Source organism: Peromyscus californicus, unplaced genomic scaffold (genome assembly GCF_007827085.1).
Source record: "Peromyscus californicus insignis strain IS unplaced genomic scaffold, ASM782708v3 Scaffold_5__1_contigs__length_169319896, whole genome shotgun sequence".
NCBI classification, from domain to species: Eukaryota; Metazoa; Chordata; class Mammalia; order Rodentia; family Cricetidae; genus Peromyscus; species Peromyscus californicus.
This window is the reverse complement of record NW_026294573.1, coordinates 129,072,262-129,100,144: the sequence shown is the minus strand read 5'-3', so window position 1 is coordinate 129,100,144 and position 27,883 is coordinate 129,072,262. Positions and strand designations below refer to the sequence as shown.

At 39.0% G+C, this 27,883-nt stretch overlaps 1 protein-coding gene across 1 annotated transcript; it reads left to right on the top strand.

Moving 5' to 3' along the window:
• Nucleotides 1-390: 390 nt before the first annotated feature.
• On the top strand, nt 391-27,883 carry Vcpip1 (valosin containing protein interacting protein 1). The gene is made up of 3 exons (XM_052716321.1): nt 391-3,385; nt 13,438-13,524; nt 22,086-27,883. The coding sequence occupies exons 1-3, from the start codon at nt 667-669 to the stop codon at nt 22,955-22,957; spliced, it is 3,678 nt and encodes a 1,225-aa protein (XP_052572281.1). The 5' UTR covers nt 391-666; the 3' UTR covers nt 22,958-27,883.

Genomic DNA, 27,883 nt, shown 5'->3' with positions numbered 1-27,883 from the left:
CTACCACATCACTCTTTTTCGCTCTTGTTTTCACTAAGCAAACTTCTGCCCAAGGGGAAAGTGTGGCGGGACGCCACGCACAGCATCCTAGGAAATGTGGTCTCTCTGAGTCTTTCGCCTGAGCCATAGAAGGGGTAATAAACTACAAGAGAGATGCAGGTAAAAATACAACTACCGACAAGCCCCGCGAGTCATCGTCCTCTTCCTTTCTGCCCCCACCTTCCGAGGCCTTCCTCTTCCTCCTCCCCTAGGACTCCGTGTCGCTTTGCATTATGGTATTTGAAGTTCTTTCTGGACGGAAGCGCCTAACACTCCTTCGCGAGAGAGAAGCCGGAAGACTCTCGTTCCCAAAGGGCAGAGCGGAAGCGACGCCTGCGCAGTCTCAGTGAGGGCGTGTATGTCTGTGTCTGAGGGAGAGAGCGAGAGTGAGTGAGTGTGAGTGCGGGGTGGGGTGGTGGCCGTTACGTTCGGGGCAACGGCTAAGGCAGTGGAGAAGTGAGAAGAGAAACAACGTCCGGCGCTTCCGCCTTCGCCTAGGAGGAGGAGGAACTGGTAGGGAAAGGAAAGCCATTTGCCCGGGGCCTGGACTAGAGCTCGTCGGGCCGGCGGAGGTCCGGCTATGTGCCTTTGAGGGTCGCTGGGGACGCCGAGCAAGAGCCGAGAGCGATGTCTCAGCCGCCGCCGCCTCCTCCGCTGCCGCCGCCGCCGCCTCCCCCCGAGGCTCCGCAGACTTCGTCGTCGCTGGCGGCGGCGGCTACTCCGGGGGGCCTTTCGAAACGAAGGGACCGGAGAATCCTTTCCGGGAGCTGCCCGGATCCCAAGTGCCAGGCGCGTCTGTTCTTCCCGGCCTCCGGCTCTGTCAGCATCGAGTGTACCGAGTGCGGACAGCGGCACGAGCAGCAACAGCTGCTGGGAGTGGAGGAGGTGACCGACCCGGACGTAGTGCTGCACAATCTGCTGCGGAACGCGCTACTCGGGGTGACGGGAGCACCCAAGAAGAACACGGAACTGGTAAAGGTGATGGGCCTCTCCAACTACCACTGCAAATTATTGTCGCCCATATTGGCACGCTATGGAATGGACAAACAAACGGGCCGGGCCAAGCTTCTCCGGGACATGAACCAGGGCGAACTGTTCGATTGCGCGTTACTGGGTGACCGTGCCTTCCTCATCGAACCAGAGCACGTCAACACCGTGGGCTACGGCAAGGACCGCTCCGGAAGCCTCCTGTATTTGCATGACACTCTCGAGGATATCAAACGGGCCAATAAAAGTCAGGAATGCCTCATTCCAGTGCATGTGGATGGGGATGGACACTGCCTGGTGCATGCTGTGTCTCGGGCTCTGGTGGGCCGAGAGCTCTTCTGGCATGCCCTGAGGGAGAATCTTAAGCAGCACTTTCAGCAACACCTCGCCAGATATCAAGCCCTGTTTCATGACTTCATTGATGCTGCCGAGTGGGAGGACATTATCAACGAGTGTGACCCTCTGTTTGTGCCACCTGAAGGTGTCCCCTTAGGCCTGAGGAACATCCACATATTTGGCCTTGCTAATGTGTTACATCGCCCCATAATTCTCTTAGATTCCCTCAGTGGCATGAGAAGCTCTGGTGATTATTCAGCCACCTTTCTACCTGGGCTCATACCTGCAGAGAAATGCACTGGGAAAGATGGTCATTTGAACAAGCCAATATGTATTGCATGGAGTAGTTCTGGTAGAAACCATTATATTCCCTTGGTAGGCATAAAAGGGGCTGCCTTGCCCAAACTGCCCATGAATTTGCTTCCTAAAGCATGGGGTGTGCCTCAGGATCTTATTAAGAAGTACATCAAACTCGAGGAAGATGGTGGTTGTGTTATTGGAGGAGACAGAAGTTTGCAAGATAAGTACTTACTCAGGCTGGTTGCTGCTATGGAAGAAGTCTTTATGGACAAACATGGCATCCATCCTAGTTTGGTTGCTGATGTCCATCAGTATTTCTACAGAAGGACTGGGGTGATAGGAGTTCAGCCTGAGGAAGTTACAGCAGCTGCAAAAAAAGCAGTGATGGATAATCGCCTTCACAAGTGTTTGCTCTGTGGTGCCCTTTCTGAACTTCATGTCCCTCCCGAGTGGTTGGCTCCAGGAGGGAAGCTGTATAACCTGGCAAAAAGTACTCATGGACAGCTGAGGCCTGACAAAAATTACAGCTTTCCCTTAAACAATTTGGTTTGTTCATATGATGCAGTGAAGGATGTCCTGACACCAGACTATGGATTGAGTAATCTAACAGCTTGTAATTGGTGCCATGGCACATCTGTGCGGAGAGTCAGAGGAGATGGCTCTATTGTGTATTTGGATGGAGACAGAACTAATTCTAGGTCTGCTGGTGGCAAATGTGGTTGTGGATTCAAACACTTTTGGGAAGGTAAAGAATATGACAACCTCCCAGAAGCTTTTCCTATCACTTTGGAATGGGGAGGAAGAGTGGTCAGAGAAACAGTGTATTGGTTCCAGTATGAAAGTGATCCATCCTTGAATAGTAACGTTTATGATGTTGCAATGAAACTTGTTACCAAGCACTTTCCAGGTGAATTTGGGAGTGAGATCCTAGTTCAGAAAGTTGTCCACACTATATTGCATCAGACTGCAAAAAAAAATCCTGACGACTACACTCCTGTAAATATAGATGGTGCTCATGCTCAGAGAGTTGGAGATGTGCAAGGACAAGAACTGGAGTCTCAGCTACCAACTAAAATTATTCTTACTGGACAGAAAGCAAAAACTTTGCACAAGGAAGAGTTAAACATGAGTAAAACTGAAAGAACTATACAACAGAACATCACAGAGCAGGCTTCTGCAATGCAGAAACGGAAAACAGAGAGAGTAAAACAAGAGCAGAAGGGGCCGTCCAGAACTGTTTCCCCAAGTACTGTTCGTGATGGCCCGTCGTCTGCTCCTGCCACCCCCACCAAGGCTCCCTACTCACCTACAACTTCCAAGGAGAAGAAGATTCGAATAACAACTAATGATGGACGGCAGTCCATGGTTACCCTTAAGTCTTCAACAACCTTTTTCGAACTTCAGGAAAGTATAGCCAGAGAGTTCAACATTCCTCCGTATTTACAGTGTATTCGATATGGCTTTCCTCCTAAAGAGTTAATGCCGCCCCAGGCGGGAATGGAAAAGGAGCCAGTTCCTTTACAGCATGGTGACAGAATTACAATAGAGATCTTAAAAGGCAAAGCAGAAGGTGGTCAATCACACTCGGCTTCAGCACACTCACACTCGGCCCACACTGTGAAACCAGAAGATATTGCTGTTACTGGCAAACTGTTGTCCAAGGAACTTCAGGAGCAAGCTGACAAAGAAATGTACTCCTTGTGTCTTTTAGCAACATTAATGGGTAAGAGCAATTAAGTCTGATGGTATATCATAGTTGTGAGTATAAAATACTGAGTTTTCCTGTTGTGGGGAAAAAAAAACTGGTTACCATAAATACTTGATTCTATACTATAGGAGAAAATTATTTTCTCTAGTGTTTTGGTAGTAGATATTAATATGATTATTGAGTGAATATTAGAAAAACATAACAAAATGAAAGTAGTTCCTCAACTGTCACCAGATTATATATCAATATATTTAGATAACATTTATTTCAAAAATTGTTTAAAAAACAAATGTATCTATTTAAAGGCCTTTCTTTTTCTCCCTGCCTGAGCTCTTAGGCCTTTCCATTTTCATCCTATTCATTTATTTTTAATTTCATTTTCCTGCCTGTCATGTGATTTCAGGACTTCCTGTTTGATGAATTGCAGTTTCTGGTGTTTATAGTCTGCACTCCTACCTAATAGCCTATCTCCTTCATTTCCTGTTCTTTCTTTCCTTCATCATGTTTTTCTTATGTGGACACTAGGTTTTGTGTTTTAATTTCATGGTTCAATGACTCGGCCATAATTGCAGTGAATAGCTCATAAGAAACAAACAGATGGCAATGAGATTAAGAATTTCTTTTTAAAAATTCAGCATAGATTAAAGGAAAATATATTATCAGCTGAATACATAATTTCAGCCTTTAGATGACTTGGGATATGTCCTCGTGGTACATTTTTTTACAGTATTTGCTTAACCTTTGTCTCTGAAGTCAGTGTTAGCGTACTTTGCCCAAGTTTTTAAGTAGGAAGTAAAATTTAAATGTTAGATGTTAGAAGGGCCTTAATTTTGCTGAGACTAGAACTGTCAGCTAGAAAGGTGCTGGCTCTTGATTCTGTTTTCAGACTACTCAATAGTAGTGAATTGGGCCTTGGCCTACAATAATGAAGATTTGTTATTACTGGTTTATTAAGTTGGGAGCCTCCTAGTTAACGGGAGATCTAAAAACTGTACAAGCTTTCAAGTTGATATTGTTGATTTTAGTTTGGCAGGCATAAAAACTGAATTGGAGAAACTGACCTAGGTATTTCCTTATTTCTGAGATGCTGTGGTCTCTTAGAGACTGCCTGGAATAGAGGAATGGCTGTATGATCTTTGGAATCAGAGGACACAATTTAACTCTTGGCCCTACTAATTCCTAACTTAGTGATTTCTCACAAACTATGAGCTCCCCAGTACTTCAGTTGCTTCCATAGGAAATATCTCTTGTTGTTGATATGAGCATGAGTAAAGTATTCTCAGAACTCTGAAAAATTAAATAACAGCCTCATAAAATGGATAAAATAAGGTATGTATAGAAAACATTTTAAGACTGGCAATTTCCCAAGTTAAAAACAGGATAATAATGTCTTTTTCTTTTTTTTTTCTTTTGGTTTTTCGAGACAGGGTTTCTCTGTGTAGCCCTGGCTATCTTGGAACTCACTCTGTAGACCAGGTTGGTCTCAAACTCACAGAGATCCACCTGCCTCTGCCTCCTGAATGCTGGAATTAAAGGTGTGCGCCCCTACTGCCCTACTGGTAATTATATTTTTTAATGAAAGTTATTTAAAATACCAGATTATAATTACTTTAAAAAAACTGATCTAAGCTTCCTGCATCCAATTTTCTGAGAACTAGTTTAGATTGTAATGAGTTCCCCAAGATGCCACCTTCTGTTCTAATCCTTTCCCTCTTCACTTTTGATACTTACGTTGCTATCCACAATCTATCAGATTTTTTTATATGTATATGTCTATTGCTAACACAGAATTTAAGTAGAAAGGTATTTTGCTTATTTGAGAGACTTCTGCTTTAAGAAATAACACAAGCCTGGTATGGGATGCACATCTGTAATCCTAGCACTCTAAGCACGTGGGAACCTAAGGCATGAAGATCATGAGCTTGTCTTGAGCCTGGACTCCATAGCAATACTCTGTCTCCAATGATAACAACAACAACAAATCAAAACCCAACACAGGCAAAGTACTATGACAGGGGCTGCTCCTGTCTCTGATTGGTTTTTAATTATGTAGAGAAGGTGCTCTTTAAAAGTAATGTGTTTGTAAAAAATACTACTTTGGGAATAGTTATATACATATGACCATATATAAAATATGGAGTATTTTGTAACTTGATGTTTAGATTGATGATGCTAGAAAACAACAGGAGTTATTTGGAAAATTGCGAATTTCAAAATGCAGAAATAAGCCGCCTTTGTTTATTTGTTTAGAAAATAGCTTATCAAGCTTTACAATACTTATTTATTTACCTTCTCACTAATAGTTTTGAATATGCCCTCTAAAGGTTTGAGAGATTTTTGTTTGCTATTCTAGGTAGATCCCCTTTATTGTTATATCCTATTCATTTTCCTTACAGCATCTATTACAAACTTAATCATATTTGTTGGTTTATTTTCCCCTCCCTGTACTGGATTTGAAGTCTACAAAATAGAGAGTATAACCTGTTGTTTTCGGTTTTTTTTTTTTTTTTTTGAGACAGGGTTTCTCTGTGTAGCTTTGGAGCCTTTTCTAGAACTCACTCTGTAGCCCAGACTGGCCTAGAATTCATCGAATCCGCCTGGCTCTGCCTCCTGAGTGCTGGGATTAAAGGCGTGCGGCGCCGCACTGCCCGGCAGAGTATAGCATGTTTTAATGATACCTTATCACCTGGCACATTGTACGATACCAAGCAAATGCTTGCTGAGTGAATGAACACAGAGTAGTTCTTCAAGATGAATGTATGCTGTGAGCCTGAGACTATGTCAGGTCCAAAGATGAATGACACATTCCTGCCTTCTGGGAACTTAGGTATTATTTTTCTGTTGCTATGATAAAGCACCATGACGAAGGCAGCTTAATAGAAGAAAGGGTGTATTTGGGTTTATGGCTTCAAAGAGGTAAGAGTCCATCATCATCATGGCAGGGAAGCATGGTATCATGCAGGTATGGCATCTGGAGCAATAAGCTGAGAGCTCACTTTGTTTTTAGTGTTTCCCGACAGAGTTTCATTGTGTAACAATAGCCTTGGCTGTCCTGGAACTAGCTCTGTAAACTGGGCTGGCCTTGAACTCACAGAGACCTGTCTACTTCTGCCTCTCAAGAGCTGGGATGGGCTTTTTACTGTATATTTTTAAAATACAGGGAGGACCTACTTGCATCAATCCCCATCACCCAAAAACCTCTTAACACTTTGTAATTTCTTTTTTATGTATTAGTGAATGTGGTACTCGTGGTTGACTCTAGGACCTCACACATTCTCAGCAAACATATTTCTGCTTAGATATAAGCCCATCCTAATACCTCAGGAGTTTCCAAAATCACATGAGAACTCAGGTGCTTATATTTTTAAAGATGACGTTGGATCTCTACATTATTATTCTCTCTATATTTTTCTTCAAATGCTTGGTGAAGGTTTGAAATCTAGATCATGCTTATACATATTGTTATTCCTTGTGTGCCATTGGATGGTTCTACTTATTTATATGTAGTACATTTGTAGTGAGAGTAGTCATAATATGTTGATGCATATAGATGTGTCTTTACATATATAATACAGGTGATTTATGTAATTATGCTTTGAAGATTAAGCTCATTGCTTTCTGTGATTTAGCACTTGATATATTTTACTTTTATTTTCTTCCAAAGGATTCCAATATATATATAAAGTAAGATGTGGTAATTCTTTTTTTTTGGTTTCTCCATGTAGTTTGGTGCCTGTCCTGGATCTCGCTCTATAGATCAGGCTGGCCTTGAACTCACAGAGATCCGCCTGGCTCTGCCTCCTGAGTTCTGGGATTAAAGGTATGAGCCACCGCCACCCGGCTGATGTGGTAGTTCTTAACATTTGTACTTCCCAGAAAAAAAAAAAATTATTAATCATTGCATCCGCACAGACTCCTGTGTGTGTGCACATTCCTATACACGATTGGGTTTGTGGTCTATGAATGTGTATTAAATATACATCCTTTTAACACTTAATGGTGACACTAAAAACTTGATTTACTTAAGAGACTAAGAATTAAGTAGAATCAGGGATATGTTTCTTAGAAATAGTTTTGACTGGACGGGCAAGATGGCTCATCAGGTAAAGGTACTTGCTGCCAAGCCTGAAGACTTGAGTTTGATCTTCAGCAACCGATAAAAGGAGAACTGGCCTACTGGCAGTGATGGGTGCCTTTAATCCCAGCACTCAGGAGGCAGAGCCAGGCGAATCTCTTGAGTTCAAGGCCATCCTGGTGTACAGAGTGAGATCCAGGACAGGGTCCAAAACTACTCGGAGAAACCCTGTCTCGAAAAACCAAAAAAAAAAGGAGAGAACTGTCCTGAAGATTATTTTCTGTGGGATTTGAGCCTTGCCCACCAAATAAATAAATGTAATTAAACAACAACAGAAACATAACCTTTAGAGATTGTTTTGAGTATTGATAAAAGCAAATGTTTAAATGGGAGGGTCTGTAGGAGGAGCAGAGAGTTGGTAAATTAATACCTTTAGCATTCTTTCTAATAAAAACAACTTCATTCTAGTTCAAATTTAGTTACTCGAATTGTTTATTTAAGGTCTAGAAATATAGTTCAGTTGATAAAGCCTCAGCACTGCATAAAACTGGGTGTGCTAGTGCACGCCTGGTCTGTAATCTCATCGCTGAGTATGTGAGAGTAAGAGGGTCTGTAATAAAAGGTCATCTCAGCTGTGTAGTGACCAAGAGGCCAGCTTGTCCCATAAATAAACAAACAAATAAACAAATAAATAAACACTGTTCATTTTCAGATTACTAAGTTAAAAATTTTTATTGCATTTATTTATTTTTATTACATTTATTTACTTGGTGCATGTGCTACTGGGTACACATGGAAGTCAGAGGACAACCTGTGTGAGTTGCTTCTCTCCTTCCACCATGTGGGTCCCAGGGATCAAACACAGGTTGGCAGGCTTGTCAGCAAATGCATTTATCCACTGAGCCACTTGCCAATCCAAGTTCAGAGTTGTAAGTATTTCTTTTGGGTCTTTACAATATATTTCATATGGGAGGTGGGTAGGTGGGTAAGAGCATCCGTTTTCTGTAACTCTAGTGCTGTGGTGGGTGGGGCCCCAAGGATCATTTACATTCTAGGTTCAGTGAGAGAACCTATCTGAAAGGAACAAGGTGGAGAGTGATAGAGAAGGGCACTTGCTGTCCTCCTCTGACCTCCATGTATCGCATGCATGTATTTCCCCCACCACATGCTTTCCACACACACACACACACACACACACACACACACACACACACACACACACGTACGTACATACGTATGTATGTATGTATGTATGTATGTATGTATGTATGTATATGTGTCATGTAGATGTTAGACTTTTCAGTTTGTTTTCAAGTTGCAGAATAGGAACTTCAAATTGACTTTTTACTTAATATAATTTTAAATGTCATTTTACAGATCCGGTGCTCCTAGAGGGACAGCTGCTCTACTTCAGTTGTTTTTTTTTTCTCCTCTGAATTGTTTTTAGGCATTGTTTAAAAAACTTCCTTTTTTTTTTTTTTTTTTTTTCTTAATGTTATATATTAGTGTTTTGCTTGCATGTATATCTGCACCATTTGTGTGCCTGGTACCCACAAAAGCCAGAAGAGGGTGTCAGATCCCCTGGAACTAGAGACAGCTGATTGTAAGTTGCCAAGTAGGTGTTGAGAATCAAACCCAGGTCATGTAGAAAAGGAGTCAGTTCTCTTAACTGCTGAGCCATCTCTCCAGCCAGGAAAAAACCTCATTTGTGATACTCATTCAGTGTGTTTGCTCAACCAGTAAAGAATGCAGTTGTTCAGCACTGTGCCAGGTCCTGGGAATAGAAAGTCTGATAGGCCACTGACCTTTCCCTGAATCTGAAAACCTTTTAGTTTAGAAGAAGAAAGAGAAAGACTAAACTAAATTAGTCAGCAGTACGACAGTGGTCTTGGTATTTGTGTACATATTGACTCAAAGTAGGCATTACCCAACCACTCATGAATTGTAGAGAAATGACACTTAAATAGAATTTGATCCTTTATTTTTATTGTGCTTATTTAATTTGTGTGTGTGTGCACACCCATGCACATGCTCTGCAGGACATATGTGGAGGCCAGAGGACAGCTTGTATTTTTATTGTGCTTATTTAATTTGTGTGTGTGTGCACACCCATGCACATGCTCTGCAGGACATATGTGGAGGCCAGAGGACAGCTTGTATTTTTATTGTGCTTATTTAATTTGTGTGTGTGTGTGTGTGCACACCCATGCACATGCTCTGCAGGACATATGTGGAGGCCAGAGGACAGCTTGTATTTTTATTGTGCTTATTTAATTTGTGTGTGTGTGTGTGTGCACACCCATGCACATGCTCTGCAGGACATATGTGGAGGCCAGAGGACAGCTTGTATTTTTATTGTGCTTATTTAATTTGTGTGTGTGTGTGTGTGCACACCCATGCGCATGCTCTGCAGAACATGTGTGGCGGCCAGAGGACAGCTTGTATTTTTATTGTGCTTATTTAATTTGTGTGTGTGTGTGCACACCCATGCGCATGCTCTGCAGAACGTGTGTGGCGGCCAGAGGACAGCTTGTATTTTTATTGTGCTTATTTAATGTGTGTGTGTGCACACCCATGCGCATGCACTGCAGAACGTGTGTGGCGGCCAGAGGACAGCTTGGGGAGTTGGTTCTCCTCCCACCATGTGGGTCTGGGCGTTGAACTCGGGTTGTCAGGCTTCAGAAAGTGTGCCTGTACCAGACGAGCTGTTATTGAACTTTCAGTGTATTCTTTAAATTGCCCTTTAAGGAGTATGTAACAGTGACTGGCTTTTAGGAAACTGGAACGGTTGAATTGTGTTGCTTCATAAAAATCAAGGTAGAGGGGGAACTGGGGTTGATGGAGAATGCCTGTAACTCAGGCATTCAGGAGATGGAAGAAGAGAAAGGATGACTAGGAGTTCTAAGCTAGTCTCAGTTACATGGGGAGACCCTGTCTCAAAACGACAAAACAAAAAGTCAGGGTATGATGTGAGGTGGGCAGAGAAGGACCAGCTCTTGTATTATAGAAAAGGAGTTCTTGGACTTTAACCTATATATATATATTTTTTTCTTCTACCCCCCCCCTTTTTAGACATTGTCCTATAGCTCACACTGGCCTTGGGATTCCTTGTGAGCTGAGGATTACCTTTGGACCACTTTGCTTCAGTGTGTGAGGTTTAACACTGCATGAACAAGGGAGTTGGGGAGGACAAGACTCAAGGGAAAACCCGTTGAAAAGGGGGCAGTAGTCTAGGCAGGAGACAGAGACAGTAATGTAGGTGGAGAAGATGCCATGGAGAACTGTGTGAGACTGTGGTGGACTTGTACAAAGATCCTGACCTCTAGTCCCCTTTCTTGTTTCTTTTACCAATAAAGATAACTCATTGGAGGTATTTGTGTACTAAAGGAAGCAGTTTGTCTCTTCTCTGTAGCCAGTTGATGCCGTACATCATTATAAGCAGGACTATGAATAGTGCCATCGTGTTTGTCTTAACAGGACTAGAAGTTAGTGGATGCTTAATTTTAGGGGTACGTATAAACTTTGGATTGATAATGCAGGATTCAGCCACATATTAGCTATGTGATCTTGGGGTAATTATTGTAAGCATTGTTCTGAGCCTGTTTGCTTGTAAGTGAGGTAGAGAGAGCCTAGTTGTGAGAGTAAATGAAGCTATAAAAGTGCCTTCTCAGCTCAGAGATAGGTAACTAATAGAGACTTAGCTGGTGTTTATACTTTACTTAATCAAGGAATGATGGGGCAGTATTTCGCTTTATAGCGGTAAAAATTAGTTCTTGGGGGATAGAGAGTGAAAAAAACCTTACCTTTGGTGTATAAAATTATACACACATGCACTGCATAAACAGTACAGTATAGTATACTATCTGTGTTATTCAAATATTATGGGGAGTGGAGCTGATTAAGAAAATAATATCTGAATACCATTTATAGGGAGATGATGCAAACAGATACACAGTCTGCCTTAAATAAGACAGTGGAATATGAAATACTAAGAAATGTGACATTTTTCTCATTAGTGTAGTGTAGGTGCTTACTTTGGCACCTGTTCAGATTCTCACCCAAAAAACCCAAACCCAAAAGCAAACCAAACCAAACTAGACAGACAAACAAAAACCCCACAAATAAACAAAAATCCAACCCCAAACTCTGCTACCCCATATTCTTGATGTTTTCCAAATAAATTAATATCCTTGAGTATTTTAGAAAAACTATGACCATTTAGGATAAGAATGACCATAGTTAAATGAAAGGTTATCACCATAGAAATAATTTTTCCAGATGAAGTTTGGTAAGTTTATCATTGTAGCTTCTACCAGGAGTTATTAGTATTTTTGTACTGGTGGGGGGGGGATATGTCTTCACTTATGTATAGTCATTTTGGTAATAGTATTATATTATTAGTAAATAAAGTGTTTGTATAACTGAATGTTCTGGTTAACTAAAGGTTCAAATGACAAAACAAGGCTTTTAAAATTTTGTATTTTAAACTGGTTTACTGAAAATAACTTTAGCTGTTAGACAACTTCATTTTCCTCATTATGGTATGGGAAAGGAATGTAGACGTGATTAATTAGTATCATCAGTGATTTCCATATAAAACTCAGTTCCAGCAATATAGTTTTCTAGTACAAAAGACAGAAATTAACCCATTACTGCTATTGTTATTAAAGTGAACCAAGTTCCTTGATAAAGAAAGCATGTGTCCTTTAGCAGATAGAAAATGAAAGTATAAAGAAGCAGCACATAACCATAGCAATACTTCACAAACAAAAGGTGACCTTCTATCTTCCATCTTTGATGCTTTCAAATGTGAAAATCTTTCCCCCATGCCCCTCCCTTTTTTTGCTAGGGATTGAATTCTGAGCCTTGGGCATGCTAAGTATGTGTTTTACCATAAGTTGTACTCTAGCTCTGTTGTTCTCAGGTTTGTTTGTTTTTTAAAGATTTATTTATTTATTATGTATACAGCTACAGTGTTCTGTCTGCATGTATGCCTGCAGGCCAGAAGAGGGCACTAGATCTCATTACAGATGGTTGTGAGCCACCATGTGGTTGCTGGGAATTGAACTCAGGACCTCAGGACAGCCAGTGCCCTTAACCTCTGAGCCATCTCTCCAACCCCTGTTCTCAGGTTTTTATTTGAAACCTCTTGATGTTTTTTGTGAAATAGTAATTTGTTCATGGACTTTTTTTGGTCTTTTAAAGATTGTTTTGGGTATATTTAATACTTTCCCCCTTAAATTTCTGTTTTTTATTCAACATTAGAATAACAAAAGACAATTAATTACTAATGTTCAATCTGCCTACTTATTTTTCTCCCTGGCTATTTCTTTTTCTTTTTATTCACTTTTCACACACACCATACAATTTTATATTCTAGTAAAAAAATAGTATCTTTTTATAATCTTTTGTGTCCAAAGTTTACAGGCAAGTCTCCTTGAGCTACTATGAGACTTCAGATATATTTTGTTTAATGTGCTCAGTATTGATTTGTACAGTTTTAAAGATATTTTTGTTAGCTCCTATGTTTAAAAATTGAAGGAACTGCCAGGTGGTGGTTGTGTATGCCTTTAATCCCAGCACTTGGGAGGCAGAGGTAGGTGGGTCTCTGTCAGTTAGAGGCCAGCCTGGTCTACAGAGGGAGTTCCAGGACAGCCAGTGCTGTTACACAGAGAAATTCTGTCTAGAAAAACCAAAAAAAAAAAAAAAAAAAAAAAGGAGGAGCTTATTAAAAATTTAGATTGTTATGGTGTCTTGAAAAGTGATATGGGCCTTCAAACATAGGGTCTAGGCTCTTCTGTGAGAGCATTTGGCAGTAGCTCCCATCTTCACATAGTCCATCCATTTTCTGATGTGCTATTATATCACGTCTGTGTTATGCTCATTCTGGATCTGGGCCTTGCAATCTCTGTTCCAGGCTAATCTGTGTTAACACAATCCTGGATGGCACTCTTTCTTCTATGCTTACACTTTATCTGCTTTTGTCTTTCAGGAGAAGACGTATGGTCTTATGCAAAGGGACTTCCTCACATGTTCCAGCAGGGTGGTGTGTTCTACAATATTATGAAGAAAACGATGGGTATAGTTAAATTCTGATTTTATTCTTGGATAATGTTTCTGTTTCAGCTATTTTAAAGTTAAGAACATTCAAATAAGGGCCCCGGGAGGTGGCTCAGTGGGTAGAGGCACATACTGCCATGCCTGACAACCTGAGTTCCAATCCCTGGCACCCACGTGGTGGCAGGAGAGAGCTAACTGCCACAGTTGTCCTCTGACCCCCACATTTGCACCATGGCACATACACACACACACATACATATACACAAATAAATAAAATGTAATACTATTTTAAAAGAACAATCAAGTGATAGTTTATTAAAAATACTAACTCCTGAGCATAGCATTAAAATGATTGGCAACTGGGCATAGTACCACATGCCTGTAGTCCAAATTGGGGTGTTGATAATTGGAGAACTGCTTGAGCCCAGGAGTTCCTAGCAAGCTTGTACAACATTATGAGATACCCATTTTTTATTTTTAAAGATTTATTTTAAATTATGTGTGTGTATGTGTGTGTTCATGCGTGCATATGAATGCGTGTGCTCTCAGACACCAGAGGAAGGTGTTGGAATCCCTTTGAGCTGGAGTTACAGGGGCTTTGAGTTGCCCGACATGTGTGCTAGGAACTGAACTCAGATCCTCTGCAAGGCAGTACATGCTCTTAACCACTGTGCCATCTCCAGTCCTAGAGGACTCCCCCTGCCTTTTTTGTTTGTTTGTTTTCCTTTTTTCTTTTCTCGAGACGGTTTCTCTGTGTAGTTTTGGTGCCTGTCCTGGATTTTGTTCTGTAGAGCAGGCTGGCCTCGAACTCACAGAGATCTGCCTGGCTCTGCCTCTCGAGTGCTGGGATTAAAGGCGTGCACCACTGCTGCCTGGCAAGACTCCCCCCGCTTTTTTTAAGTGTATGTGTATGTGTCTTTTTTCTTCTTCTTTAGTGCTAGGGATAGAAAAGGCTTCACAGATGTTAGGCAGTATCCTGCCACTGAGCTACATGTATGTGGTGTGTGTGTGTGTAAGCATCGCACCACTGAACTACATCTCCAGTCTTGTGTATAAGTATATACATGTTTGTGTGTGGGGGGGTACATATGTATGTGTGTGCCAATGTGCTATAACAGAGTCTTAGGTGTCATTCTTCAGGTGCTGTCCACAGTTGGTTTGGTTTGGTTTGGTTTGGTTAAGGTCTCTTACTGGCCTGGAATTTGCTAAGTACACTAGACTAGCTGGTCAGTGAGCCCCGGAAATCCACTTATCTCTGTCTCTTCAGCATTGATATTTTAAGTGTGTGCTACTTTTTTTCAGCATAGTTCTGGGGATTGAACTCAGGACCTTGTGCTCATAGCAAGCACTTTACTGATTGGTTCATTGCCCCCACCCCGTGTGTGTAGATTTTTAAATACCAATGTGCCTTGTTATTACCCTGATGTGCTCAGGTGTGTTCTCTGCAGTATAATCAATTTTTATATTGCTTTCTTTGTACCTGTTTTGGTCCTTAATGACTACTGAGAATACAAGTTGTGAAATTAGAAGTGGATCTGGTTAAACTGCTTGTGACTGTCCCAGAGCCAGATAATACAGTATTTTTATTGCTTTATTTTAGTGGTGGTTAACAAATCTCATTGCTTTCTAGGTTTTGGGAAGCAGCTTGTTTTATATTTAACTTCTTTGTGTATAAAGATAAATACATTTGTATGTAAGTGTACATTATACCTATCAGGTTTTAAGATCTTGGGAGAGAAATTGGTAGGGCATGTGTTTGGACCTCATATGTTTTTTTGCAGAGATGTAACATGAGTACTTTTTGCTTCAGATTTATCATTCTGGTTTAGCTTATTATTTCTCCTACCTAGCTTTTAGACATTAAGTACAAATTTCTGTGGTGTTCACTTATTCTTTGAACTTTTTTCTTCAACACAAAACAAATCCCAACTAGGCTGTTGTAGAAATGTTCAGACATATAAAGTAGCAAGAGAGTTATTATAAGCCCCATGTGCCTATCACCTGGCTTCCACACTTACTAATACATTTCAACTCTCTTCTCAACTGGTCTGTTGAAGTCACTCTCAGAGTGTGTAAGTGTGTATGGGTGTCACATGCCCCAGCTTGTTTGTCTGTGGTCAGAGAATAACATTCAGGAGTCCATTCTTTCTTTCCACATTGGGTTCTGGTATGGAACTCAAGTGGTCAAACTTGTTTGGTAAGCACTTTTCATCTGCTGAGTCATCTTGCCAGCCAGAGACAGGTTTGTTGAGACATGTTTTATAGAGTAAAATTCACATTTTTGTGGGGTTACAGGTACAAAATAAATATCATATCCCCAGAATATGTGGAACCAGAAGCATTTTGGGTTTGGGGGTATTTAGGGACACTTTACATATACGTAATGAGCTATTTTGTTAATGGAACTCAAGTAAAAAATTCATGTCTGTGTCAAGCCTGTCTTAAACACATTGCCTGCAGATAATTTGTATACTGTCCTTAAGGAATTTTGTGCTTTGAAGCCAGTTCACAGGGTGGACACTTCTGCTTGTGGCGTGATTTGGTCCTGAAGAAAGCTTCGGATTTTGCCACTTTGCGGATTTCGGACTGTTGGATTAGAAGTGCCCAGAACCCATATATTCACTTTCTACACTGTGTATGGGTTCTGAGAAACATGCAGTCATGTATCTGCCTCGTAAAAAATACAGATTATTTTCTATCACTACAGATTTTTAGCCAACCCCCATTTTCTAGTCCCCACACTCTGGCAACCATTGATTTGTTTTCTGAGTTTATTTATTTTCCCTTTTCTTATTGCTGCATTAGGATGACTTTTGTGCCTGACTCCTTTTGTATAACATAGGTGTTGGTAAACTAGCCTGAGGGACATATCACATCTGTTACTTGTGAAGCTCTGTTGGCATGTAGCCATACTCATGTCTACATACTACCTGTTGCTCCTTTTTCAGTACAGTGCTAGAATTGAATAGTAACTATGAGACCTTACAGTCCACTGTAATCAAAATATTTATCATGCAGTCCTTTAGAGAGAAAAGCCTTTTTCTGTTTTGTTTTTAATTATATAAAGGATTTTTATTTTTGCATATGGAGGTCAAATGTCTGTGATCTCTAATCTGGTAATAGCCATCTTGTTAGCAAAGCCCTGAGGCAGTGTAGGTCATAGCATAGCAAGAAACAGGGGTAATGTGTGTGTCTCATTTCTGGTTTCGCGTATATTGGCAGGTATTAGTAGCTGATTTTATTTTCATTGCTGAATAATATTTCATTGGTTGAATGTATCACGTTAAACAATAATTGGGTCTGGAGAGATGGCTCAGCAGTTGATTAAGAGTGCTTTTTGCTCTTGCAGAAGATCCAACTTCAGTTTTCAGCACCCACTTTGGGCAGCTCACAATCCTATAACTCCAGCTCCAGGGAATCTCATGCCCTTTTCTGGCCTCCACAAGCATAAAGTCACAGACACATACACATAAATTGAAAAAAAGACCTCAACCAAAAGACATTTGAACTGTTTTCAGTCCATAGCTACTATGAATCTAGTCCCTATAAACATTTATCATTCATGTACAAGTTTTTGTATTCACATAAGTTTTTATTTATTTATTATTATTTTATTTTATTGAGATGAGGTTTCTCTGTGTAGTCCTGGTTGTCCTGAACTGGCTCTGTAGAGAGAAACTTCCACATCATTTTCCCAAGTGATTAGACCATTTTTAATTTCTATTAACACTATATAAAAATTCCGCCGGGCGGTGGTGGCACACGCCTTTAATCCCAGCACTCGGGAGGCAGAAGCCGGCGGATCTCTGTGAGTTCGAGGCCAGCCTGGGCTACCAAGTGAGTTCCAGGAAAGGTGCAAAGCTACACAGAGAAACCCTGTCTCGAAAAACCAAAAAAAAAAAAAAAATCCACTTGTTTTAGATCTGTGTTGGCATTTGTTAGTGTCACTTTTGTGTGCGTCTATATGCTTGTGCTTGTGTGTATGTGCAGGAACACTGTGTTTGGGTGTGTGTTCACATGCATATGTATGTGGAGGCCAGAGGATAACTACTTCAAATGTTGTTCCTCAGGAGCTGCCCACCTTGATTTTTGAGACAGAGTCTACCTGTCTGATCAAATAGGCTAGGTTGGCTAGCCTGTGAGTCTCAAGGATCCTCCTGTCTTTGCTGCCCTAATGCTGGGATTATATGAGTATACCACCATTCTGGTCTCTCTTACATGGGCTCTGAGGCTCAAACTTGGGTCCTAACCCTTGATGCAAACACTACCAGTTTTTGTTTTGAATTGAAAATGTTATCATTTTAAATTATGTGTAGGTGTATGGGTCTGTGCATGTGAGTGCAGGTGCTCTAGGAGATCAGATAGCTCCAATCCCCTGGAGTTGAAATTACAGGCACCCGACAAGGTCTTGGGAACCAAACTCAGGTCCTCAGCAAGAGTCACTCATGCTTAACCACTGAGCCATCTTTCCAGCCCCAGTTGTATTTTGGTTTTATTTGTTTTGAGACAAGGTCTCACTGTGTAACCCTAGCTGGCTTGAAACTTGCTATGTAGAATATATTGGTCTGAAACTTAGAGATCTGCTGTCTCTGTCTCTCTTACACTGAGATGAAACTATCACTTGACCCACCCAGTTCTTGTTCTTAATAAACAAAACAAAACAAAAACTTTAATACACTTAGAGCACTAGCCCACAGTGGTTTATTTGCATTTCTCCGATAAAGTGATGTTGATTATCCTTTGATGTATTTGCTTTCTTTTTTCCCCCCCTTTCACTGTTAAATGGTTTTTATTTTTTCATGTTAAGTTTTATGTGTGTTGTAGGCACAGATCATTGATCAGATGAGTGTTTAGTAATTATTTTCTTATAGTCTACAATTTGTCTTTTCATTCTCTTGATATCTTTTGAAGATCTTTGATATCTCTTGAAGTTTTTAAATTTAGATAAAGTCCAGTTTAATAATTTTTCCTTTTATGGTTCATGTTTTTTATGCCCAACTCAAGGTTAATATTGTATTCTCTGTTTTATTCTAGACATTTTATAGTTTTATGTTTTTATATTTATTTTCAAATGTATTTTGGATATTACAAAATATTGTAAGTAAGCCAAGTGGTGGTGGTGCACACCTGTAATCCCAGCACTCAGAAGGCAGAGGTGGACTAATCATTTTGTGATTGAGGCCAGCCTGGTCTACAGAGCTAGTTTAGGACAGCCAGGGCTACACAGAGAAACCTGTTTTGAAAACAAATGTTAAAAAAAAGTATAACAAGAAGCCAACTTTTGATAGGTTGCAGAAGTATAAAATGTTAAAAAAAAAAAAAGTATAACAAGAAGCCAACTTTTGGTAGGTTGCAGAAGTATAAAACAAGTCTTATTTTTAGTCGTGGCTGTTCAGTTGTTCTTTTACTATTGAAAAACAAACATCTTATCCATTAGATTATTTTGATGCTTTTCCAGAAATTAATTGATGAGTTATATACTTGAAAAAGGTAAATTATAGCCTATGTAAACTATACCTCAGTAAGTTTGCTTTGAAAGTCACTTGAAGCCAAGTGTGGTGGCATAGATCTATAGTCAGCAGCAGCTCAAGTGGAGGCATTCAGGAGCTTATTACTTGGGAAACCTAGCAAGACCTTGTCTTGGAATTAAAAAGGGTTGTAATGTAACTTAGTGGTTGCCTAGTTTAAGACCCTGGGTTCAACTCTGAGTATTGCCCAAAACTCTGAAATTACCCAAAACCAAACAAAAACTCAAGCAAATTAACTGTATATATATAGGTCTAATTCTAGAGGTTTATTTTTTTTTCTGTGTGTTGTCTCTCCTTTTTCTAGTGCCATGACTTGATTATTATATTTTTTTAGTGATTCTTGAAATAAATCAGTGTGAATATTCCTTTGTTTTCCCTGAAAAAAAAATTTTTTTGAGGGGGTATTCTGGGTCCTTCTTAATCCGTACAAACTTTAGGATCAGGTTGTTGATTTCAACAACAGAAAATCTGCTGGGACTTTACTTACTGTGATCTCATTGAATGTATAGACAATTTAGAAACATTTGATGGCTTAACAATACTGTTTTCCAATTTATGAAAATGTTTTTCTCCATTTACTTTCATCCAAATTTTGTAGTTTTAGCATACAGACCTTATAGTTATTTTATTCTTGGATTTTTAAAATCCTGTTATAAGAGATGCTTCTTAAAATTTCTGTTATTTATTGCTAGTGACTAGAATTAAAATTGGTTTTCATGCTAACACTGTACCCTGTAATCTTGCTAAACTCATATATTCTACTAGCTTTTTAGCAGGTTTTTTTTTTTCCCAGATTGTGTAGATCAACATGTCTTTTGTAAATAAAAGATATCTCTTCCCTTTTTATTAATTAATTTATTATTTTACATCCCAACTATAGTTTCCCTCCCTCCCTCTTCTCACCTCTCCTCCCCTCATCTCCCCCCTCCCCAATCCACATTCCTCCTCTGTTTCTGTTCAGAAAGGGGCAGGCCTTCCATGGGTATCAGCAATGGGTTGCAGTAAGACTAGGCACATCCCCTTGTATTCAGGCTGGGCAGCGCAATCCAGTATGAGGATAGGCTCCCAAGAGCCAGCCAAAGTGTTAGGGACAGCTCCTGCTTCCACTGTTAGGAGTCCCACAAGTAGACCAAACAACACAACTGTCATAGATGTAGAAGGCCTAGTTCAGTCCCATATAAACTCCCTAATTGTTTCTTCAGTCTCTGTGAGCCCCTGTGAGCCAGGTTAGTTGTTTCTGTAGGTTTTCTTGTGATGTCCTTTCACCTGTAAGTCTTACTGCTTTTTCCTGCCTTATTGAAGTGGCTAGGATTGAGTTCAATGTTGAATAGAAATGATGAACATAATGCCTTCTTCTCTTAGAGGGAGGCAGTCAGTCTTTTTCATGGATATGTCTATTACATTGAGGACAATCCCTTCCAATCCGTGGTTGTGAGTTTGTTGTGTGTGTGTGTGTGTGTGTGTATGGGTTTTTTTTTGTTTTGTTTTTTGAGACAGGGTTTCACTGTGTAGCCCTGGCTGTCCTGGAACTCACTCTGTAAAATAGGCTGGCCTCAAACTCACAGAGATTCACCTGCCTCTGCCTCCCTGGGTTAAAGGTGTGTGCTATCACCACCCGGCTCCCTTCCTCCTTTTTGCTGACTGGTCTGGCTAATGGTTGACATATCAGTTTTATTGGTCTTTTCAAAGAAATAATTTTTGGATTCATAGGTTTTTCTCTTCTCTTATGCCTGCTTTCTATAGGAGATATGAAGGAGGATTTAAAGCTAATTGTTTTTCTAGTTCTAATTCTCTTGTGGGTTTTTTGTTGTTGTTTAGTGATGGATAAATGCATAAACTGTAATCAATATTGGAAGTGTTAAATTTGATGTGAAGTGTCACAGCTTCCATTTTGAATGCCAATTCTAACTTTTAAGTTCATTAAATTGTGTTTTTACTTATTTGCAAGTTTTTAAATAATAGTTTGTTTTTAAAGTTTATTTTCCTTCTAGTTTTCTAAGTTAAAGCTTAGATAATAAATTTATTTTGTTTTATCATTACAAACATTATTTTAAATTTTGCTTTATTTGTGCATGTGTGTGTACACGTGTGGGCATGCATGTGTCATTTTGCATGTATGTCAGAGGACAACTTTTGGGAGTCAGTGCCCTTCTTCCACAGTGGGATCAAACTCAGGTCATTAAGCTTGTCTTACAGGTGCTTTTATTTCCTGAGCTATTTACAGGCCCTGAAATTATTTTTAAAACATTAGGTATAGAGTTGAGACTTGGATAAGAATGTTCTATTCTATAAATGGTGTTGAAACAACTGGATGTCCACATGTCGTCCACATGAATGAAAGCAAGGAACAGTAGTGGACTAAAGTCTGCTGGCAGTTCATTCAGGCTAGCCTTGAACTCTTGATCCTCCTGCCTCCTCCACCTTCTGAGCGATGGGATTAAAGGCTTGAACACTAAGCTTTGTTTAAAAAAAAAAAAAAAGCACTTAGACCAGATCTCTGACTTGCATATTTCTTTCATTTGTGTGGTTTGGCAGGGCCTGAGGATGTGCGTAGTGGCAGCCCTCAGCTCCTGAGCTATAGAGCTCTAGCAATTTCAATTTTTTCTCAGGTGACAGTGCCAGAAGCATATCAAGAGAAATTTCTACCTGAATTTTTATTAATTGACATTTTGCTTACTATTGAAATTAATATTTGTTTGAAATCATAATTTAAATTTTAGTAAATAAAATTACATTTTCTTACTGGTTTACATTGTGGTTGGGTTTTATTTTTATTTTTTTGTAATTCAGGTGTTTGTTTAAATTTCCTTTCCTAACTTTACTACAGAATAATGCATATAATCCCCATTTTCTGGGAGAACTACTTTAAGATCTGACTAATGTTCTTTTTTGTAGTAGAATAAGTTATTTTCTAGCAAATCATTTTTTGAAAGCTCTTCATCTATTCATTGCTATCAGAAATTCACTATTTTGGCCATAAATATCTTTGCTGTACTTTTGCTAGTATTGTAAATAAGATTTTAATATGTTAAATATCTTTCCTTTTCTTTAGGCATGATTGATGGCAAACATTGTACTTTTCCACATCTACCTGGCAAAACCTTTGTTTATAATGCTTCTGAAGATAGACTGGAATTGTGTGCCGATGCTGCAGGACATTTCCCCATTGGTCCTGATGTTGAAGATTTAGTTAAAGAGGCTGTAAGTCAGGTTCGAGCAGAGGCTACTACAAGAAGTAGGGAATCAAGCCCCTCACATGGGTTATTAAGACTAGGTAGTGGTGGAGTAGTGAAAAAGAAATCTGAGCAACTTCACAATGTAACTGCCTTTCAGGGAAAGGGGCATTCTCTAGGAACTGCATCCAGTAACCCGCACGTTGATCCCAGAGCTAGGGAACCTCTGGCTGTAAGGAAGCATAACACAGGGACAGATTTTAGTAATAGTTCCATTAAAACAGAGCCTCCTGTGTTCACAGCTGCTCCTAGTAACAGTGAGCTTATTCGAATAGCTCCTGGAGTAGTAACAATGAGAGACGGCAGGCAGCTTGATCCTGATGTGGTTGAGGCCCAGCGAAAAAAATTGCAGGAGATGGTTTCTTCTATTCAGGCTTCAATGGACAAGCACTTGCGGGATCAAAGTACAGAGCAGACACCATCTGATCTTTCTCAAAGAAAAGCAGAAGTTGTGAGTTCTCCTGTGAGGCATGGGAGTCTTCAGACTGGCTTGCCTGAATCTTTTTCTTTAACTGGTGACACTGAGAATTCGAGTACTGAAACAACTGATGGTTGTTTGGCAGATAACCTGGAAGCAGCATTTGCCACAAGTTCAAAAGCACAAAAAGAAAATCCCATGGAGGAACCTGAAGAGATGGATAGTCAGGATGCTGAGACGACTAACACAGCTGAGCCAATGGATCACTCTTGATCGAAGTAGAGGCTAATGAAGGCAGAGTGTTCATTGTGAATATGTAATATTTGTTGGCTGGGCCACATAACTTGAGTAGTCATTAAAAATCTTGTACGTATATAATTCAAAGATTATATCTTGTTATTCAGTGCATGATAGCAAGTGTGTGATTGGCAATAGCTTTTAATATACTGCTGCCCAGGCTGGCTCTGAATTCTTGTAAATTAGTTTAGATCTATTGAAAGAGTTTCTTCCATATATGGTGGTTCATTGGAAGTTCTTTGTCATTTTAATTCCACGAAAGTCTTAATTTTCAGACATGAAAATTCTCTTGCTAAATGTTTCATTTCTGCAAAGACCAGAATTGAAGAGAAAGTGAGAGTTTGCACATGTTGTTATCAAGGTAGCCATCCTACATGTCACGAGAATGTCGATTTCAAGTTTACCTGAACTAAATGTATCTTAAAATACATAAAACACTTTTAGACTACTTAAAAGTTATAACATTATAGGAACAGCTATTGTTGGCAAAAATATCTTGACAGTAGAGTGTAATGACACAACATGTTCCTGATTTGAGCTAAGTTGGGAAGAACGGTCTATCCTAGTACGATAAAGGCAGTATGATTCAGGTAGTTGGTCTGAGCCAATATGGCCAGTTGTGTGCTCTTGTTGATAATATGTTGCCATTATTTTTTTAATCTTGGCCTTGTCAAGTTCCACCTGTTGTTTTTTAAATCTTGCATAAGAGAGAATTACAATTTGTTTTAGAAAATTTAAAAATAATGGTAGCAGTAGTTAATTTGTAACTTGCAGAGTATGTCAGAGTCACAGAGAATTTATCTTTATGAATGGGTTACATTGTTCTACAGTTTTGACACAGTGGTGTTTAAGCCTGTATATGCTAAATGTCTCTGAGCCCCTTTGAACCAAAAATGTTTCCTTTTTTTTTCTTAGATTTTCTGTAAGATTTTCTTTGTGTTGGCTTCACTTGAGTTTGGATGCACAGTTTACTGCCACATACTGTGAGCAACTGAGCATTTGCTTAAACATTGCATCATTAACTCTTGAGTGCCAGTTCCCTCGAAGCAGCTTTCATGCATATTCTTTAAAAGCAGAGTGTATACTCCTGAGATTGGTACTGCACTATTGTATTCTGTTCTGCAGATCTGTATTTGTAAATGTATTTCAGTCCATCATCTTCCCTTGTTTACAGAAATTAAGTTGAATTTGAATGAATGAAACAAATGTATGTTAATATAATCTCTTAGAGCATTCAAAGCCTGGCTGTCTCTGTTTGCACATGTAACAGATGCAGAACTGTTTGCAATTCTACAAAACTATATGTCAGAAAATACATTATCAGGTGTTTAAAAAAATCTCTACCTGTTCATTGGAAAGGGATATAAGATGTACTTTAACTTTTTCTAGCTAAGGGAGGTTTTGGTCTTTTTCTGTGACAGTATCTTTAACAGAATCCAAATACTAATTACCCCACTATGTTGAAAAAGGAAGGAACAGAGAATCTAAACGTTTACAAATGTAGCTGAAGTTAAGATAATGTACAACACACACACACACACACACACACACACACACACACACACACACACCCCTCTGGATTAGTGTTTATCATATCACATGCTTTGCAATATTTTATCTCCATTCGTCCATTTCTAAATTTACTTTCACACACTTTATATCAAAGTACCAGGAAAATTTAGAACTTTTCTATTGTATACTAGTTTTGCATGAAGTAAAAGAGAGCTACCAAAATTCTTAACAATTAGCCGTGCTTTAAATCAATCCCCGCCCCCCATCAATTCACTCACCACTATCATTATTTTGGCTTATTAAGCCACTGAAATATTCTTTAAAATTTTTTTTCCTGGCTTAAGTACAAGAAAACTATTCAATAAACAGAAAGTGTACTGCTTTAAATAAATTATATAATCACTCTGCTTTAACAGATGCTCTTCTGTGGCTTGGTATGTTTAGTTAATAACTGGCAGGATATCAAAGCATTAGAATATCAGAAACAAATTTTGTTTTTTCTGGACATGGTCTTACTGTGTAGCCCTGGCTGGCCTGGAGCTCACTATGTAGGTCAGGCTGGCCTTAAACTCACAGAGATCTGCCTACCTCTGCCTCCCAAGTTCTGGGACTAAAGGCATAGACTTACCATGCCTGGCTAGAAACAAATTTTATCTTCCTATTGAATACTTGAATTTAGTGTAAATTATGCACATGTGAACATTAGAAGATGGGCTTAATCTCTGACAATACTTCATTGTCTCTAGTGACAGCAGTGGTATTTAGGGTTAGAAACTTAACTGGGTATAAATAACAGTTTGGGTTCTCCCTTGATAAAAAATAACAAACAAAAAACAGGCTTGCGAATTCATCAGAATTCTTGAACATACTTTAAATCAGATGAAATTTGAATTAGTGGTTTTGGCTAAGTTTTGAGAGGGTTTGTTTTAAACGTCATCTTGTATTTATGTAAGTGTAGATGATTTTTTACCATTGTGATACCACTGTACTGCATCAGCAGAGCACAACAGCTTGTGGTAGCAAGTAAAAGTGTTTCTTAGCCCTAGATGTGGCATTATAACTGTAATTCAAACCAATTCAGTTATATTTTTGGTGTTTCTCTGAACACTGAAGTAATATTGTAAATATTTCTCTACAGTAACCCATTCTGTAATCATACCAAGTTTGAGTTGATGGCCCAAAGTCCAGGCAGTTAAAGGTGGTGTATGTCCAGAAAGCTGGTAATGAACGATGGTTCAATGAAAGGAAATAAGACACTGCCAAGTATTATGACTAGTATTCAATTAGCTCCAAGGGAATGGTTACTCAGGAACTAAAGAACAAGCTTAGATAGCCCATTCCTTTTCCGTCCCTTAAACTATGTTTCAGGTGTTTATTGGAAATTATTAGGAAAGAGGCCTGAGAAATTTAGCAAATGCTAATATTTGAAATTTGCTTTATACCTTCCTGTGGTTTTTAATTTGGTTTTTACAATTAAGCTTTACTACTAGCAGTTGAGATTGTGTTGTGGAATGTGCCTGTGAGACTAGCCACAGGTCATACAAGTCTTCTGTTTTGTTTTTTGAGACAGGTTTTTTCTGTGTAGCCTTGGCTATCCTGGAACTCACTCTGTAGACCAGGCAGGCCTTGAACTCAGAGATCCACTTGCCTCTGCCTCTCACATGCTAGGATTAAAGACATGTGCCACCACCACCTGGCTACAGGTTTTTTTGTTTTTGTTTTTCAACACAGGGTTTCTCTGTGTAGCCCTGGCTGTCCTGGAACTTGCTCTTACAGGTTTTTATTGCCATTATTTTAAGGATCATCTTCATTGGATATTAACAGTGTCTTACATAGGGTCTCTTACCTCAGGGAAGATCATTTACTAGTAACTCCTATTATTGACCAGTTTTGGAGAATTACTTTGATATATCACATGTTAACTACCGAATGCAAAAAAGTATTGTTTTATGTAGTTACCTGCTGTCTGCTACTGAACATTTCTCTAGATATTTAGGACCTTACTAATAAGTAACATTTAGATATGAAATAAACATCTAAGTTCTGTCACTAGTTATACTCAGCTTATCACTATAGTGATAGTATAATTTTTATTTTAGAACATTAATAAAGTTTTGTCCTCATTTTTCAACAATCAATTTAATTGGCCCAAACTTAAAATACTCAAGTGCAAATCTTGTGCTTTTTTTTCCCCATAGATCTAAAAGCAAGGTCTCCACCTTAAGATTCTTACAAAAGCAGAGCCCTTGCAACATTGGTTTTAATTCCACTCACTTTAACGTAGACTTAAAGTTACCTTTTATAACAGAAAAAGATGCGTATTCTAGGTTGGCTAGATGTTCTACTTTCCAAGACTGTCATTTAACAAAATTGTACAACACAGAGGCTTTTCACAATTTGATTATTTTTTCAAACAAGAACAACTCATGAAAATAGGCCATAGTAGCAAAATCTGTATTTAAAGAATAAAATAACGAAGGGGAGACAGATCACTAATGTCACAGAGTTAATTGCAAGTTCTGCCATTCTTTGAGATGCCAAGTGTTTCAGTTCATATTTAATGATACTCAAATCGTGGAAATTTTAACGTTTGTTCCAAAATAGCAGAAACTGTAAAAAAAAAAAAAAATTGTGAATTATTGGATAAAATGCCATTACTTGTATATCTTACATTTAAAGTTTTTAATTATGGAGTTGACATGTTTTTGTAGTATAATACAATGACTATTCTCTTGTAAAAGAAAAGGAAAAACTAGTAAAGAGAAGAAAAAGTTTTAATTGATGTTATTTGCTTGTATCAATGACTAGTATTTAAAATTTAAGCTGTTGCACACTTTCCTTTAGAATGCAGAAATCCCTCCTGGAGCCTTTATGCCTGTCGTAGAGCAATAAAGGACTGGAAAGCCGGTCAGTATCTTCAGGTTTGTTTGACTTCAAGCACTAGTGCTAAAAATTGGAGAGTCTCCTTTTTGGAGGGAAATGCTACTTAGACTAAAACCAAGCGTTAAATGTTGTAAATATTTAGACAAAAAGCTAGCAAGTACTTTAACTTGGCAGTGAAGTATTGTAGATGCTATATCATCCATAAGGCACTAGCTTAGACATCACTTCTGATTTCATGATTGTATATATTACAATTGAGAATGACTAATTGGTAACAGTATAGTGTTCTTGAGCACATCTCACTGTACAGTATTTGAAGTTTTGTATTAATAATAAAACTAAGTTAATATATTACTGATTCCCCCTCAACTTCACATTTGCTTTTTAAAGTAATGTTCTTTAGTTTCCTGGAATTATACATTAATATAATGCATGAACAAATAGTTCAGTTTTATAAAAAAAAATTCTTAGCATAATAAAGTTGTTTTTAAAATGTCCGTATATTAA

Bases quoted from the DNA above. Each gene is read 5' to 3' on its own strand.
- Vcpip1 (XM_052716321.1), top strand. From the start codon at position 667: ATGTCTCAGCCGCCGCCGCCTCCTCCGCTGCCGCCGCCGCCGCCTCCC. The intron at 3,386-13,437 runs GTAAGAGCAATT...TTTGTCTTTCAG, and splicing joins TCTTTTAGCAACATTAATGG to GAGAAGACGTATGGTCTTAT. The intron at 13,525-22,085 runs GTATAGTTAAAT...CCTTTTCTTTAG, and splicing joins TATTATGAAGAAAACGATGG to GCATGATTGATGGCAAACAT.